Source organism: Odontesthes bonariensis, chromosome 16 (assembly GCF_027942865.1).
Source record: "Odontesthes bonariensis isolate fOdoBon6 chromosome 16, fOdoBon6.hap1, whole genome shotgun sequence".
In the NCBI taxonomy this organism is placed as follows: domain Eukaryota; kingdom Metazoa; phylum Chordata; class Actinopteri; order Atheriniformes; family Atherinopsidae; genus Odontesthes; species Odontesthes bonariensis.
The window spans coordinates 12,503,551-12,517,441 of NC_134521.1; the positions used below are offsets into that span (position 1 = coordinate 12,503,551).

Sequence of the window (13,891 nt, forward strand, 5' to 3'; positions counted from 1 at the left end):
GAGCAAAGTCTTAAATAAACAAATAATTTGTTTCTTTCTGAAAAAAAAATTAGAATAATGTAGCTTTTCATAGAAAGGTTTGTTTCTGGTTGCCTGATAGACTAGCCCAGGGCAAAATAATGATGGCTGACAAACCGGTACATATCCTCTGTAGCAACATTTAGTCTGACTGTTACGTCCACTTGGTGACCCAGTCAGCAGACAATAACATGACAACCAATGAAATCAAACAAGTCTCAGTGAAAGTGAACAACGTGGTTTATTAAAACAAAAAGACACACTGAAGTGAGGGAGGATGGGATAAAGAGATTGTGCCAAAACAAATTAAATTAATATAACAAAAGGAGGCCTACCTAAACTACCTCTGAAGAAAATAAAGTGCAAACAAAATGGCTAACTGGCTTCTCTAGCAAAAGAACATTTCAAAACATTACAGGAGTGGCACAACCAATAAACCTAGTGAGACACTACTTAGCCAGATGAGGACAGCAACAAGCACAAGCAAAAACCAAAAAGGGACCAAAAAGGTCTGGGATGTCCTCCATTTTAAGGAGGACATCTCCCTTGTCACCATAGGCCAGCTGGGGAGGTAGAGAGCCAATGAGCAGCCGAGCCTGCTTGCACAGGTGAGCAGCATTTCTGCTGTAAGCACCTAAAAGACACAACACACACACACTCACACATAGATGCCTGGCATGTAACACTGACTATAGTCGGTTAGTTTAGAGTGACACACCAACAGCACCGACCTACCAACATGGACAGGTAATTACCATTTAACTAAGAGAAAAAAGACTTATAAAAGATACCGTATGGGCTCTACGGTGGTGTGGTGGGACAATAGCGCTCCTGGTTCAAATCCCAGCCTTTCTGTGGGAAGTTTGCGTGTTCTGGGTTTGCAGCCTTTCACTGGCATCTGATGTTATTTTAAACAGTTTTACTTCATTGAAGGATGATGGATTCCAGTTTATCGACTTCTCTTCTGTTTGCTTTGTACATTTTAAGAGAGCTGTGCTTATTTCCAAGGTGTAACCTGAGTCAGGTTGTGCTGATTTTAATGCAGATAGAAGGAATAGTCTGCAGGCTGTCATATTTTTTATTGATTCATCTCAGTTCATAAAAAAATCATTTTAATTAAGATTTTTAAACTTAGAAACAAGTTGGGCTACATTAGCAGGTACACAACAGGCTGTGACATTAACCAAAAGTTTACTTTGTAATACCTCTGAAATGCAAGGCTCCTTTAAAAGATTAATTAATTAATACATTTCTCTTCAAGTCTTAGTTGGCCAATTTCATTAGTGATTTTGAGAAGCTGTTTTTTTCAATCTGTTTTGTAGTGATCAATATTGAATGTTATATCTGATCATATATCTTCTCTTGTCACTGCAGAGTTTCCAGAGTCTTAAAGAGAAAAACCTCAGCGAGAGCAAGAGCTTCCATCGTGATGGGAGCTCTTCTCGTGGTTGTTTATCTCTATTTTTTTCAAGATTCTACTTACTTGGAACCCCTGTTCGATGTAGTCAGTGTGAAACGTGTGTTTGACGTTCCAACGAAGCTATCCAACAGAAGTCTCCCTTATGAATACTCCTGGCCAAAGTGCCAGATAAACAGTTCTGCTGCAGATGCCTTAAACTTCAACACACTTCCTGGTAATATAAAGGACTTTCTCTACTACCGCCACTGTCGACATTTTCCCATGCTACTGGACATTCCCGACAAATGTGGAGGAGCTGATGGATCCGCAGAGGTTTTCCTTCTGCTAGTCATCAAAAGCTCTCCTGAGAACTACGACCGCAGAGAGGTGCTGCGCAAAACCTGGGCCAAAGAGAGATTGCAGAATGGTGTATGGATCCAAAGGCTCTTCATCTCAGGAACCCTGAATTCTGGTTTTGCGAAGAAGAGACTGAACAAGCTCCTTGAACTGGAGCAACGCGAGAACAATGACATTCTCCAGTGGGACTTCAACGACTCATTCTACAACCTCACCTTGAAGCAAATACTCTTCCTTGAATGGATGGAAAGAAACTGTCCACATGCTCGCTTCCTACTAAACGGTGACGATGACGTCCTTGCCAACACGGACAACATGGTTCAGTATCTCCTAAACCTTGAGAACAATAACGGAAGCAAACACCTCTTTACTGGCCATCTAATTCATTACGTGGGACCCATTAGAGATCCAAACAGTAAATATTACATTCCAGTGCAGGTGCATGAATCTGAATTATACCCTCCGTACTGCGGTGGTGGAGGCTTCCTTTTATCGGGCCACACAGCTTTTGTCATATACAACATGTCACACCACATTCCCATTCTTCCCATTGATGATGTTTACATGGGAATGTGTCTGGCAAAGGCCGGACTTAGTCCTGAATCCCATCTTGGAGTAAGAACAGCTGGACTTTACATTCCTGGTGGCGGCACGGATGACTATGACCCTTGCTTTTATAGGGAAATGCTTCTTGTTCATAGATTTCTTTCAGTCAACATGTATGTCATGTGGAACCAATTTCATGATCTGAACTGCACCGCAGATTCTACCAAACCATAACTTACAGGTGTTGGATACAGGCAAGTCTGTTGGTGTTTATCAATCAGACTGATCTATTTGGTATGTCATGATCAAATGCAATTCAATCTAAAGAGCAGCGATCCTTCATTTAGATGATTTACCTTTGAGGGGATCGGTTTTACTGACACTGGAGTGTTTGCAATATTCTGCTACTGGTAATGGTTCTGAATGCAGCTCACACTTGTTTGGTACATATGGGGCTAAATAGATTTCTTACAGGGTGACAGTACGAGGACCCAACAGGTAAAAGAAAACTTTGTTTGTGAAGGACAGAAAACAATTTGACACAATGTAATATCTTGGAGTTGTACTGTTACAAAGTAATACAACAAATTTAAACTTTCTGCTGATTATAATAATAATAACAATGGTTATGATATTAGGTAAAAATGTACAATGTATTGTATATATATATATTTAATTTATCCTACATTTCATGTTACCAATACAGAACAAAATCAAAATGGTTGAAGGTTGAGGTGGTGGTTTAGTGCTTGAGCTGTGGATCGGCTATGTGGACATTTCTTAAATAGTAATAAAGTGATGAAATATCTGTCAGCTCACCACGATAATGTGATCTAAACTGATTTCATAGAGACAAAACTATTTACTTTATAAGACATAAATCTATTCGTCACTGCTGCGTGATGTTTTTTGTTCCAAACTTTTCAGCACCGTGTCTGAGAGGTTTTGAGATGTGGTAGTAAAAATGACATTTTAGCAACAACTCGAAATCTCTTTCTGTGAAGCACAAGTCACAATTACGTGGGCTCATTTTATCAAGAGAATTCCATTAAAAACAGTCTAATCATAAGCAAACTATAATTTATTGATTTATTTGTTCACATTTTGTAATGTAATCAATAAAATTGATTTTGACTTGCCTTTAATTGTTCTCCAGGTGTCGTCCACATATCTGAACCCTCAGAGGCATCCAGCATATCACTCGACAGCTGCTAATTACATACCAAATGTTTCCATAACGGTAAATCAAAGACAAGACTTTAATCATGATTTTCAAGAAGCATTTGACTTTTTCCAGATTATGAACACTTTCAGGTCACTTTCTATAACATTCAACATTGAACTCTGAATTTTGAAAATGAACATTTTTTGCATATAGTACAATTTGGTTATTATAAAACATTCTGAACTCTTTTTACTATCTAATCTATTAAAATGTGAACTTTTTTTCCCTATTGAACCTTCCGATTTCAAAAGCTCTGCTATTTGTAACAAACTAAACTACTTGAAAATCTGTAGATATTTATGGCTGTTTTAGTCCTACATTTTCAATGGCATGTCTTAAACAACGTGGTGTTGATGCAGTGTTCCAGTAAACAGTGGCAGTCAATCTGGCTTCTGCTTTTACATATCTCAAACAAGATGTCTTAAGAAATGAGACCGTCCACTAAAGAGTAATTTCCTGAGTCTGCGTACCATTTTTTTTTTTTTACCGCTGCCGCTTTCGTAGACCAGCAGCACTTCCTGAATGTGTTCATTGCAATAGGAGTAGTGAATGCTGCTACAGGTTTAATCGCTCCATAGTCGCCAAGGAAGCACTTAAGGACATACATCTTCAAAACATTCTGACACTAAATGGCACTTTTCAGACCAACAAATTCTCTTTTGTCTTAGCAGCTCACTTATGTGTGATCTGGCAACACAGATATTTCTTAACTTAAGAAAATCTAAACATATAATGTATCATATGCAAATATAACCAAGAAAACTATAAAACTGCTTACATTTATTGAAAAAATGACAAAAACTCACATTCAAATTTAATGTTATCCATCCGTACAGCAACTGCAACGCTACCTCCTTAGAAGACCGCAGGTTTACAGTTCTTCACAAGAATAACGCTGCTTACGATGCATCATGTTTTTAGTGTAAAGGATATCTATGTTGCATGGCAAGGTGCTACAGGGGAGAGAAAACACTGAGGCAAGGCACTCAGGTTGGGGTTGAAATGCAAACAATGATACTTCTGTCAGAACCACTCTCGTCAAAACGAGACGAGAAACAGAGATGAATTTCAGAAGCTTATTCTGAATTCATACAATTATGTTTGGCGGTATGGCTCTGTTCGGAGGAAGTTCCCGACTTTTCCATGAGCTCCATGGAAGCCAAGACAGGGAACAGCAGCATCCTCAGGTGGAGTGCCTTCCATTTGCTGTAAAGGCAACAAACCTCCTAGAACAGAGCAAGCAACAATGAACAACAGTATGATATTGTTGGCAATGAAAAATCGGTGGAGCAGGGGAGGTGGTGGGTGCAAGCAGAAAGCAAAAAAAAGCAGTGACAGCAAACCAAGTTTAAATGAAGTGCCCCAAATGCCAACATCCAATTGCGAGCAGCAGCTGATTACCCATTGAGCGCAGCTGGTGTGGACAGCCATAAGGGTTGGGTCGGCGTCAGCCAATAGGCAAAGGGCGCGTTGACTACGTGGTTTGCCAGAACTAACGCGGTGCTACATTTGTTGTTATTTCTGGTGGAATTAAACAAATGCCCAAAAGAATGAGACCAAAAGAAAAAAAGATGGATGTTCCTCAGACATTTGTTATGGATCTGCTGTTCGTGTAGTCTCATAGTTCCCTCCAGCTCCTGAGAGATGAAGGCGTCATTTTGTCATAGCTAGAAAAGCAAAGATTAAATTAATAACCTGAACAATGGTGGTGAGCCAAGAGGTTCAGTGCCAGATATTCAGACTTATTTTTCAGCCCTGTGTATGCTTTCTGAATCCCTTCTGATGTGTGCCACGTTCCGCAGTCTAAGTTTATTCCAAAGAAAGCAAGATCTTCCTATGACTTGCCCGCCTCTGCTTCTCACTGGCTAAAGGTTGTTGTGTTTCTTGGATGGATTGGATAGGTTTCCGCATGAGGTAACTTTGAAGCACGAGCATGGTAAGAGATGCTAACACCCTGATGTCAAGCAGCAGAGGCCTGGTAGACATCGTAAAATATTCCATTTAAAATCTATCAGAGAGCTCTTTGCTTCCACATATGCACGTTTCCTGAAAAAGTACAGTCTGTTCTGAAAGGTCAGTTCCACTAGTGTAAGCCTTCCCAATCTCAGAAAGTATATTAGCTACGTTGGTTTACATAGCAGAACATTACTATTTCACAATAATGTCTCTATTTGTCCAATAGCCACATTTCCCTTCGTCTACATGAAGATGCTGCTTCCATGATAACTTATAGATGCAGCACCTACTCATGCTCTTGTGTTCTCGGGCCTGTAGATGCATTGTGTCACTGCATCGAACGGATCAGTGTGTGGATGCAAAACAATTTCCTCCAGCTAAACTCAGACAAAACTGAAATCATTGTCTGTGGCCCACAGAAACAAAGAGAAAGTGTTATCAGTCACCTTGAGACTCTCTCTCTAAAACCTAATTATCAAGTTAGAAATCTCGGGGTAATATTGGACTCAGACCTGAACTTTAACAGCCACATTAAATCAGTAACATCAGCAGCTTTTTACCATCTAAAAAACATTGCCAGAATCAAAGGAATAGTGTCTAAATCAGACTTAGAAAGACTTATCCATGCGTTTGTCTCCAGCAGGTTAGACTGCTGTAACGGCCTGCTCACTGGGCTCTAAACTGGCTGTAAGACAGCTGCAGTACATGCAGAACGCTGCTGCTCGAGTCCTGACTAGAACCAGGAAATACGACCATATTAGTCCAGTGCTCAGGTCTCTGCACTGGCTTCCTGTCGCTCAGAGAATAGACTTTAAAACAGCTCTGCTTGTGTACAAGTCTCTTCATGGTCAAGCGCCAAAGTACATCTCTGACATGTTAGAGCCATATGAACCAACTCGGGCTCTGAGAACCTCAGGGAGGGGTCTCCTGCTGGTGCCCAGAGTCAGGACTAAACAAGGTGAGGCTGCGTTTCAGTTTTATGCTCCAAACATCTGGAACAGTCTTCCAGAAGATGTGAGACAGGCCTCAACTCTGACAATGTTTAAATCCAGGCTGAAAACAGTTCTATTTAGCTGTGCATATGACACCTGAAAGTGTCTTATCTGCACTCTTCACTTTAAATTTAATGAATTAATGATTATTTTTTGGAATGATTTTATTGCCTTCTTGTGATTTTATGTAGCTGTAAAGCACTTTGAATTGCCTTGTGTACGAATTGTGCTCTACAAATAAAATTGCCTTGCCAGATGATGACATTCAGTTTCGCTGCATGAAGTTGTTCTGCCATGATGTGCTGCTTGACAGCCCAGTTACATACAGTTTATTTTGTAACTTAAAAGGAAAAGGAGGGATGGAACCATAATGGAAGAGATTGCTAGTTAGACACTTGTCCTGCATGAAATTTTCCACAGTATTATCCCAACATGGGAAGATGATGCTTCACACTACAAAACTGCAGCCTGTCAACACGATGCCATTTTACAAAAGCCAAATCAGCCTCCTCCCACCGTTCAAAAATTTTATGTGTAGCTCAGATGGTTAGACTGGTCCCTCAACTGCAACGACTATAATGACTCATTTTCTTAATACCAAAGTAGTTACATGACATGATAACCGTTGACAGGTGGTATTGTGGTGCCAAAGGTTTTTGGCTCAGCTTCATGGGAGGGAAGTAGGTAGTTTTTTTTTTTTGTTTTTTTTTAAAGTATATTTTTTATGGGGCGGTCGGTGGCGTAGTGGGTTGAGCAGGCGCCCCATGTTCAGAGGCTACAGTCCTCGCTGCAGCTGGCCCCGGTTCAAGTCCCGCATCGGACGGCCCTTTTCTGCATGTCTTCCCCCTCTCTCTGCTCCCTACTTCCTGTCTCACCAACTGTCCTGTCCATTAAAGGCATAAAAAGCCCCCCCCCCCCCAAAAAAAGTATATTTTTTATTCAAAAAAGCACAAAGTAAGATTCATTTAAATACAATATCTTGAATTGGATTTGTTTTCTTTTTAACAAACAGAACCCACCCACCCACAACACCCATATACTGCTGTAAAGGGAAAAAAAAAACACATAAACATAGATAGCAAAGTTAAATAAAATGAACAATGCAATAAATTAAATAAATAAATAAAGGGAAAAACAGTAATAATGATAGTAGTAATGCTAGTAAGAATTAAAGTGTCCATAAAGTGATGAGAAAATTGAGAAAAATAAATAAATAAATAAACAATAATAATAATAAAAATGATAATAATGACAGACAATGGGGGCATTACATATTCAAGTACATGTCAATAATTAGGCAAGATCATAATATATCTCAGGGCTCCATAGGCTTATGGAAGGGTCTTGAGATTTTTAAAGTACTCAATTAGAGGGTCCTACATCTTGTGAAATTGTCTTGTTGAGCCTCTCGAAAAGTATTTAATTTTCTCTAATTTCAAGAAAAACATTAATTCAGTGAGCCAGACAGACACTTTGGGTGGTTCAGGGGATTTCCAATGTAAAACTATATTTCTACGGGCTATCAAAGATGCAAAGGCAAACGCGTTCATCTTGTCAATGGGTAGCATGTGCTCATCAACCAACACTCCAAAGATGGCCATATCTGCAGATGGTTTGACTTTGGTGTTAAATGCATCATTTAGTATTTTACAGATAGCTGACCAAAATTCAGTTAAGTAGTAGGTAGCTTTTTGAAGAGCATTATAGACTAACATGCAGGTTGTATTCATAGTTTGCCGTATAATTTGTTACAAAATGGTTCTCTAATAAAACAACTCATTGATTTAATGTAATTTATCAGATGGAAGAGCAGCAAATCACTAACAAATGAACAAATCACTTATGAGAGGAGGTCCTAAAAAGTTTTAAATGGTTGTATCTGCTTCAGAGCTGTGTGCAATATGGGTGGTTGTAAATGTTTGCAGTTATAATTTAATTGATTTGAATGCTGTGTCTGTGCAGTCCACAGAGTTTACAACTGTCCTCTCAAAGAGCTAGTTTTCCTACAAGGTTCTTTTTTCTTTTCTTTTTTTTATTAGATAAAGAGAAAATTCCACAAAAAATGTGTTGTGTGAGGTGATAATTTCCCTCAGTGTCTCCGGCCCTGGCACCAGTGTCATGTTATTACACCAGTCTACAACACAACAACGTTCCCCCAAACAAAAATGTATTTCCTTGTGTGTAAAAGAAAGACAACACATTTTGGATTGGGGAATGGTTAATACATCAGCTGTACCAGTGTCATAATTAGCCTTAAAATAGATTGACTGCTTTGGGACAGTAGGAGCCTGACAAAACTTTTTAGAGCATTATAGGACACAACAAGTGATCTAACACGGTTACGTAAAGACAAAGAAAAATGATTTTTTTCATCTCCATAAGCAAATCAATCTTTGAGCCGCAGCATTCACATACATATGCAAACTTAATTGCAGTACACAATGAATGTCTTGATCATATAAAGAGTAACAAGCGTATAACGAGTTATCCGATGCTTTATATGTTCGTGCCAAAGTGACGGCTGTATTTCATGTCCTAAGATTTGCTACATGTTGTCACACAGAGTTCATGAAGCTCTTTGAATTGATCTTAAAGTTTTATGAATGTGCATGATAGAAATTATATTAGCTGAAAAGGTTAACGGAATTACTTTGGTTGTATATTGCATACTGCATCCTCTGTGAAGTGACACTGACCTCATGTACAAATCAAAGAATGGAGCACTGCCACCACATACTGGGCAAACTGAATAACAGCAACACAATGGAAAAAGAGAAGAGATGAACGTGGCATGCAAGAAGGAAATGCTGCAATTTCACGTGGAGTGAAACCCACAGATGCACAGAAACCTTGCAGTGAGTGTTTTAACTGAGAGTAAAAGATGTAAGACAGATAAGCCTGTTAGACGGTGACACTTTTTCACCATTCCTATTAATGTGAGGCAGTGTTACTTGATTTTATTAAGAGTGCAGCACTGCCACAGAACAAGCGCAACTCAAATGTTGTCAAAGTTTTAAATGCGTGGCCAATCAGGAATCACAGATGCCTTCCTCAGATGGGAGTCCAAAAAAGGATGTTGTTGATGTCATGTTCTTTACTCAATGAGGGAACTTAACCTTGAATATGTAGGGGCTCAAACTTATTCAGATGGCTTTAAAACTATGTAATGAAGTCCTGCTCCAGTCAAATCTAAATTTAAAAACATGGCCAAAGCCTTGGAAGCTAGACAAAACGTGGTCACAGCGTACAGTACAATGTGACATTTGGACAACCTTCAAAAAGAATAAAATTAATCAATCATGAGACAATTGTGGCTTAAGTTGTTTTTTTTTCAAAATTGGAAATAATAATAATAATGTTTCCGTGTTTCATTTGCAAAAGCATTGTTAATGCTTTGTTGTGCAAATATCGAATGCAGATGCAAACCTCTCCAGGAATTGATAGCTTTAATTTCTGCAAACAAAACTGACAACTTATGGCTTAAACCTTGTGTTACGAGCCTGCTCATACAGCGTCAACAATCATAGACATGAATATACTTTAGCAGTTCTTAGTGTGTGCTGCCCATTGACATTATGCAATTTAAGACTTTCCAAAGCCTTTATTGCATTAAAGCCTCATTTGGTGCAATATTGGATTAGCTGAAACAGAGGGTAGTTAGTGAGAATGTTGCCAATACGTCAAACAGACATTTGTTCTTACAGGAAATGCAAACCGGCCTGATAAGTGTCGTCTTTGAGAAGTCAGTTGGAGTCTGAGATACCTCCACAGGCCTCAGATTGTACATTCAACACTCCTTCCTCCATCACCCATATTTGATGCCTTTTGTCAGATCATGTTAGCACAAAGAATCAATGAAATGCCTCAAGGTTCGGTGAGTCACTTTATTATTATTAGTCTTTTTCACTCTGCCGAGTCGCAGACTGATTCTCAGATTTGAAGCTAGAAAGACATGTGTTTCCTCATGCTGGTGCAGAGAGGACATGTTCGCACAAGAGTTTCATCAAACACTTCATGAAGTACATATCTCAGCAATTTACCAATAGTCTTCTGAGCAGGCCATCGTCCCTTCAGCCTTTGCTGAAACAGAAACGGATCATTTCTGCCCACCCTGCACATTATTCAGAGCTGTACATAAATACAAATGACATAGTAACCTAGGGTACTTTTTTAATTTTGCTCACTGGCAGCATATCAAACATTACATTCAGGTTGTTGCTGTGCGGTAAATATTTAAATGAAGAGGTTGAAAAAATAGAAATAGATTCAAGGTCATCTTCTAATTAAAGACAGTTAACTAACTGTAGATTTTGATCTCCGAGACTTGTGATTCTTGATCTGCTTAACAGTAAATTTCATACTAGCACTAACAGTTTTAAAGATTATTTTTCCACCTTTGACATAACAACGTTAACAGCCTTAAAAAAATGTTTTGAGCCCTTTTCTGTAGAGTTTTCTGTGTCCTCGGTGTCCTGCTGTGCAGCTGGCCGCTCAGTCTGTGGAGGGACCTTAATTTGTTGACAAGTGACACCTCACTTGGGGTATTTGACAAACTGACACTCACTGATACAGAGTGTCCAACTCAGCTTGTCAAATACACTAAGTGGGGGGCCGGATCCCGCGCAGCATCAAAGATGTCTCTGTAGAGTTAATGAACAAGACACCGGTACCAATCCAAACATGCAGTACATGAACAAACACCTGGTACAGATGCATACCTTTTTACATATGTGGCTCTTTTTACTCACAGACACGTGTTGTGTTGAGAAGTTAGATGCTAATTTGTTACCTGGTGATGCTGAAGTAGATGAGCTCGAGAGCGGCACTCTTCTTTCCTCTCATGAGCGCTCGCAATGATGACACTGAGCACAAGACAGTTCGTTTGACCACTGAGCTTCGACACAGCAAAGAGGAAGTCAAAACAAGGAAGATAACTGCAAAGCTAGCTCTCAGGAAATATGTGGAAATAAAGTGTCAACATGTCACAGTTGTGAAATGCTGTTGAAGGCATTAATGGCTCACAGTTTTTGAGATAAAGGTTTGCTGAGACATATTCAACAGTTTTGCTCGCCTTGTGGCATTTATGCAGAAATGGAACTGAATGTGCAAAGTTTGAAAGTCTTTAAAAATCCTTGTAACAAACTCCCATGTGAGACTTAGTGGAAAGTTTGAATGTCATTAGTTACGGCGACAGCATAAGATCACAAGACCCTTTTTTATCACTTGATGTCAGTAGTATTTGCTTGTTTATATATTTTTCCTCCTCTCCTACACCATTACCCCTCACTGGCCATTAGTTCCCTCCACTTGTTGACCATCTGTTATTTTATCTCCTCAGCAAGAGAAGTAGACAGAGAATAGAGAGAAGACAATGGTTTTATGGCTGTACTATTTCATGTCACCCTCGTTTTTTCAACAACTCGAGCGTTTGCTATGCATGGTGATGTGTAACTTCCTCATGTCCCTCTGGGCTAATGCACCATAGGTCCTGCCTGACTTCCCCCTGCAGCTACAACCGTACTGTATGTTGAGCTTCAATAAACAAAGCATGGGATGGAAGACAGAGTCTACTGCATGCCAGTCGGTCAGAGTGCAACAAAACGGTCTGTTGGGAAATGAACGTAACGTCAGTGTAGCTGCAGCGATATGCAGGGGAAGGGTCAACAAAGCCCCGGCTGTGATGGGCAGTCAGTTTAGGAGAAAACCATGCTTCATCAGTCACTAGCTCCAGATTTCACATGTGTGGTCCTTGGAGGCTCATATGAGCCGTTGTTCAACTGGGGGCGCACTGAGGGAAACAGACTTATGATTCAAAATATTGCATTTTATAACCAAGAGCACATGTTTTGTTCAAAGCTTTGGTTCAAAGGCAGAATGATTCAAACTGCGACTTCAAGGGACACTTTCAGCTAACTCTGCCATAAACATGTCATTGCAGGAAGAAGAAAAAGCCCATAAATAACGTCTGGCCCTTTATTTACTTTAACTACTTGTAAGGAGGGTTTCCTGGGCAGCGTTCTGTTGTCATCAGGACCAAGAGACAAAGTAGATGAGGCTGGAAGCAAGAGTCTTTAGTAGAGAATAGTCTTTAATACAGTGTACACCGGGTCATACAGCTTGCATGCATCACAGGTAAGACACTCTAAGGTATGTGCAAAACAACAAGTCTGTCTTTAGGTGTTATCTTCCGAATATGATTTCTATAAGGAAGGTCCAGACATCTTGGTTCCATCTTGACATGTCATAAGTTTTCTCTAAGCCTCCTCGTACCATAAATCTCCAGACTGACCCTTCCAAGGTCCTGCAGCATCAATCAGGCCTGGCCTCTCCCAAAACATACTATCACTACTTCAATAGGAGCCTCTGGGAAATTTTAAAAAGTTAAGCTATAGACAAACAGTTACCTATGAAAGTGAAACGACCTGAATGAATATGTAAACTGACGTCTAACAAGGTGTTAGTACAAATGATGCTGTTAAGGAGTCGTTTTAAGAGAAAATTGATGGATAGTCCTTCCATTTTGTTGTTTTAGACCAATCTTTAACGAGATTCAAATGATTTCTTTTTCTCATAAATCTACAAATATAAAATACAGGCTTTTTTGATAGTTTAATTCATTTTGTTTAAATTTACATAAGTTTCAGACCCCTTTGATGTGACACATCAGAACTTGGACTTCCTGCTTCCATCGATGGTTCTCACTCTTTTCCTATGAACTGACGGGAGTCCTCCTGTCCTAAAGAGCAAATACGCACATCAGCATGTGTATAAGGTCTCACAGTTGGTACCTAACCCTCCATTTTTGAGATTGAGAGTTGTCTGTAGGCCTGTGAGGCAGGATGGAGTCAAGGAAAGAATTTGGTGACGAAAGTGAGAAAAAGGCATGATTCTAAAATGGAGGAAGTTTCAAACTACCCAAACAAACTAAGTAACAAGGAATGAAGGACTTTTGTCAGACATGTTACTGAACAAGCCATTTGTTGCTGTGCCTGACATCCAGTTACTTTGTGGAAAAAGGCCTGCCAAACAGAGGCCTTTTTCCATGGTAGAGTGGTGGGAAAGAAGACGATCTGGGAGCTTGTCCACATTACCTAAACAACTCTACAGTCTAACATGGTGACGGCTGCTTCATTCACTCGTTTTTCTGTGACAGCAGCCGGAGGAATGGCCGTAATAGAGGGAAAATGAATGCTGAAAAATAAAGATAAATCCTGAGTGAAACCCGAAAATGGCTCAGTACTGACACTCGCCGTCAAGCCATTTGAACAAATTTGTGGAGAACAATGGAAGAAACTTACAAAAAAGCTGAGTCAAGTTTGAAGGATATTCTCAAATAAGACACGCTACGACTGCCAAAGGTGTTTTAACCACGTCTGAATATTTATGGGTTTTAGTGTC

At 39.7% G+C, this 13,891-nt stretch overlaps 1 protein-coding gene across 1 annotated transcript; it reads left to right on the top strand.

Annotated features, from left to right (window-relative positions):
• The first annotated feature begins 684 nt into the window (after positions 1-684).
• LOC142401714 (N-acetyllactosaminide beta-1,3-N-acetylglucosaminyltransferase 3-like) lies at positions 685-3,390 on the top strand. The gene is made up of 2 exons (XM_075487180.1): positions 685-765; positions 1,393-3,390. The coding sequence occupies exons 1-2, from the start codon at positions 758-760 to the stop codon at positions 2,552-2,554; spliced, it is 1,170 nt and encodes a 389-aa protein (XP_075343295.1). The 5' UTR covers positions 685-757; the 3' UTR covers positions 2,555-3,390.
• Positions 3,391-13,891: the final 10,501 nt, after the last annotated feature.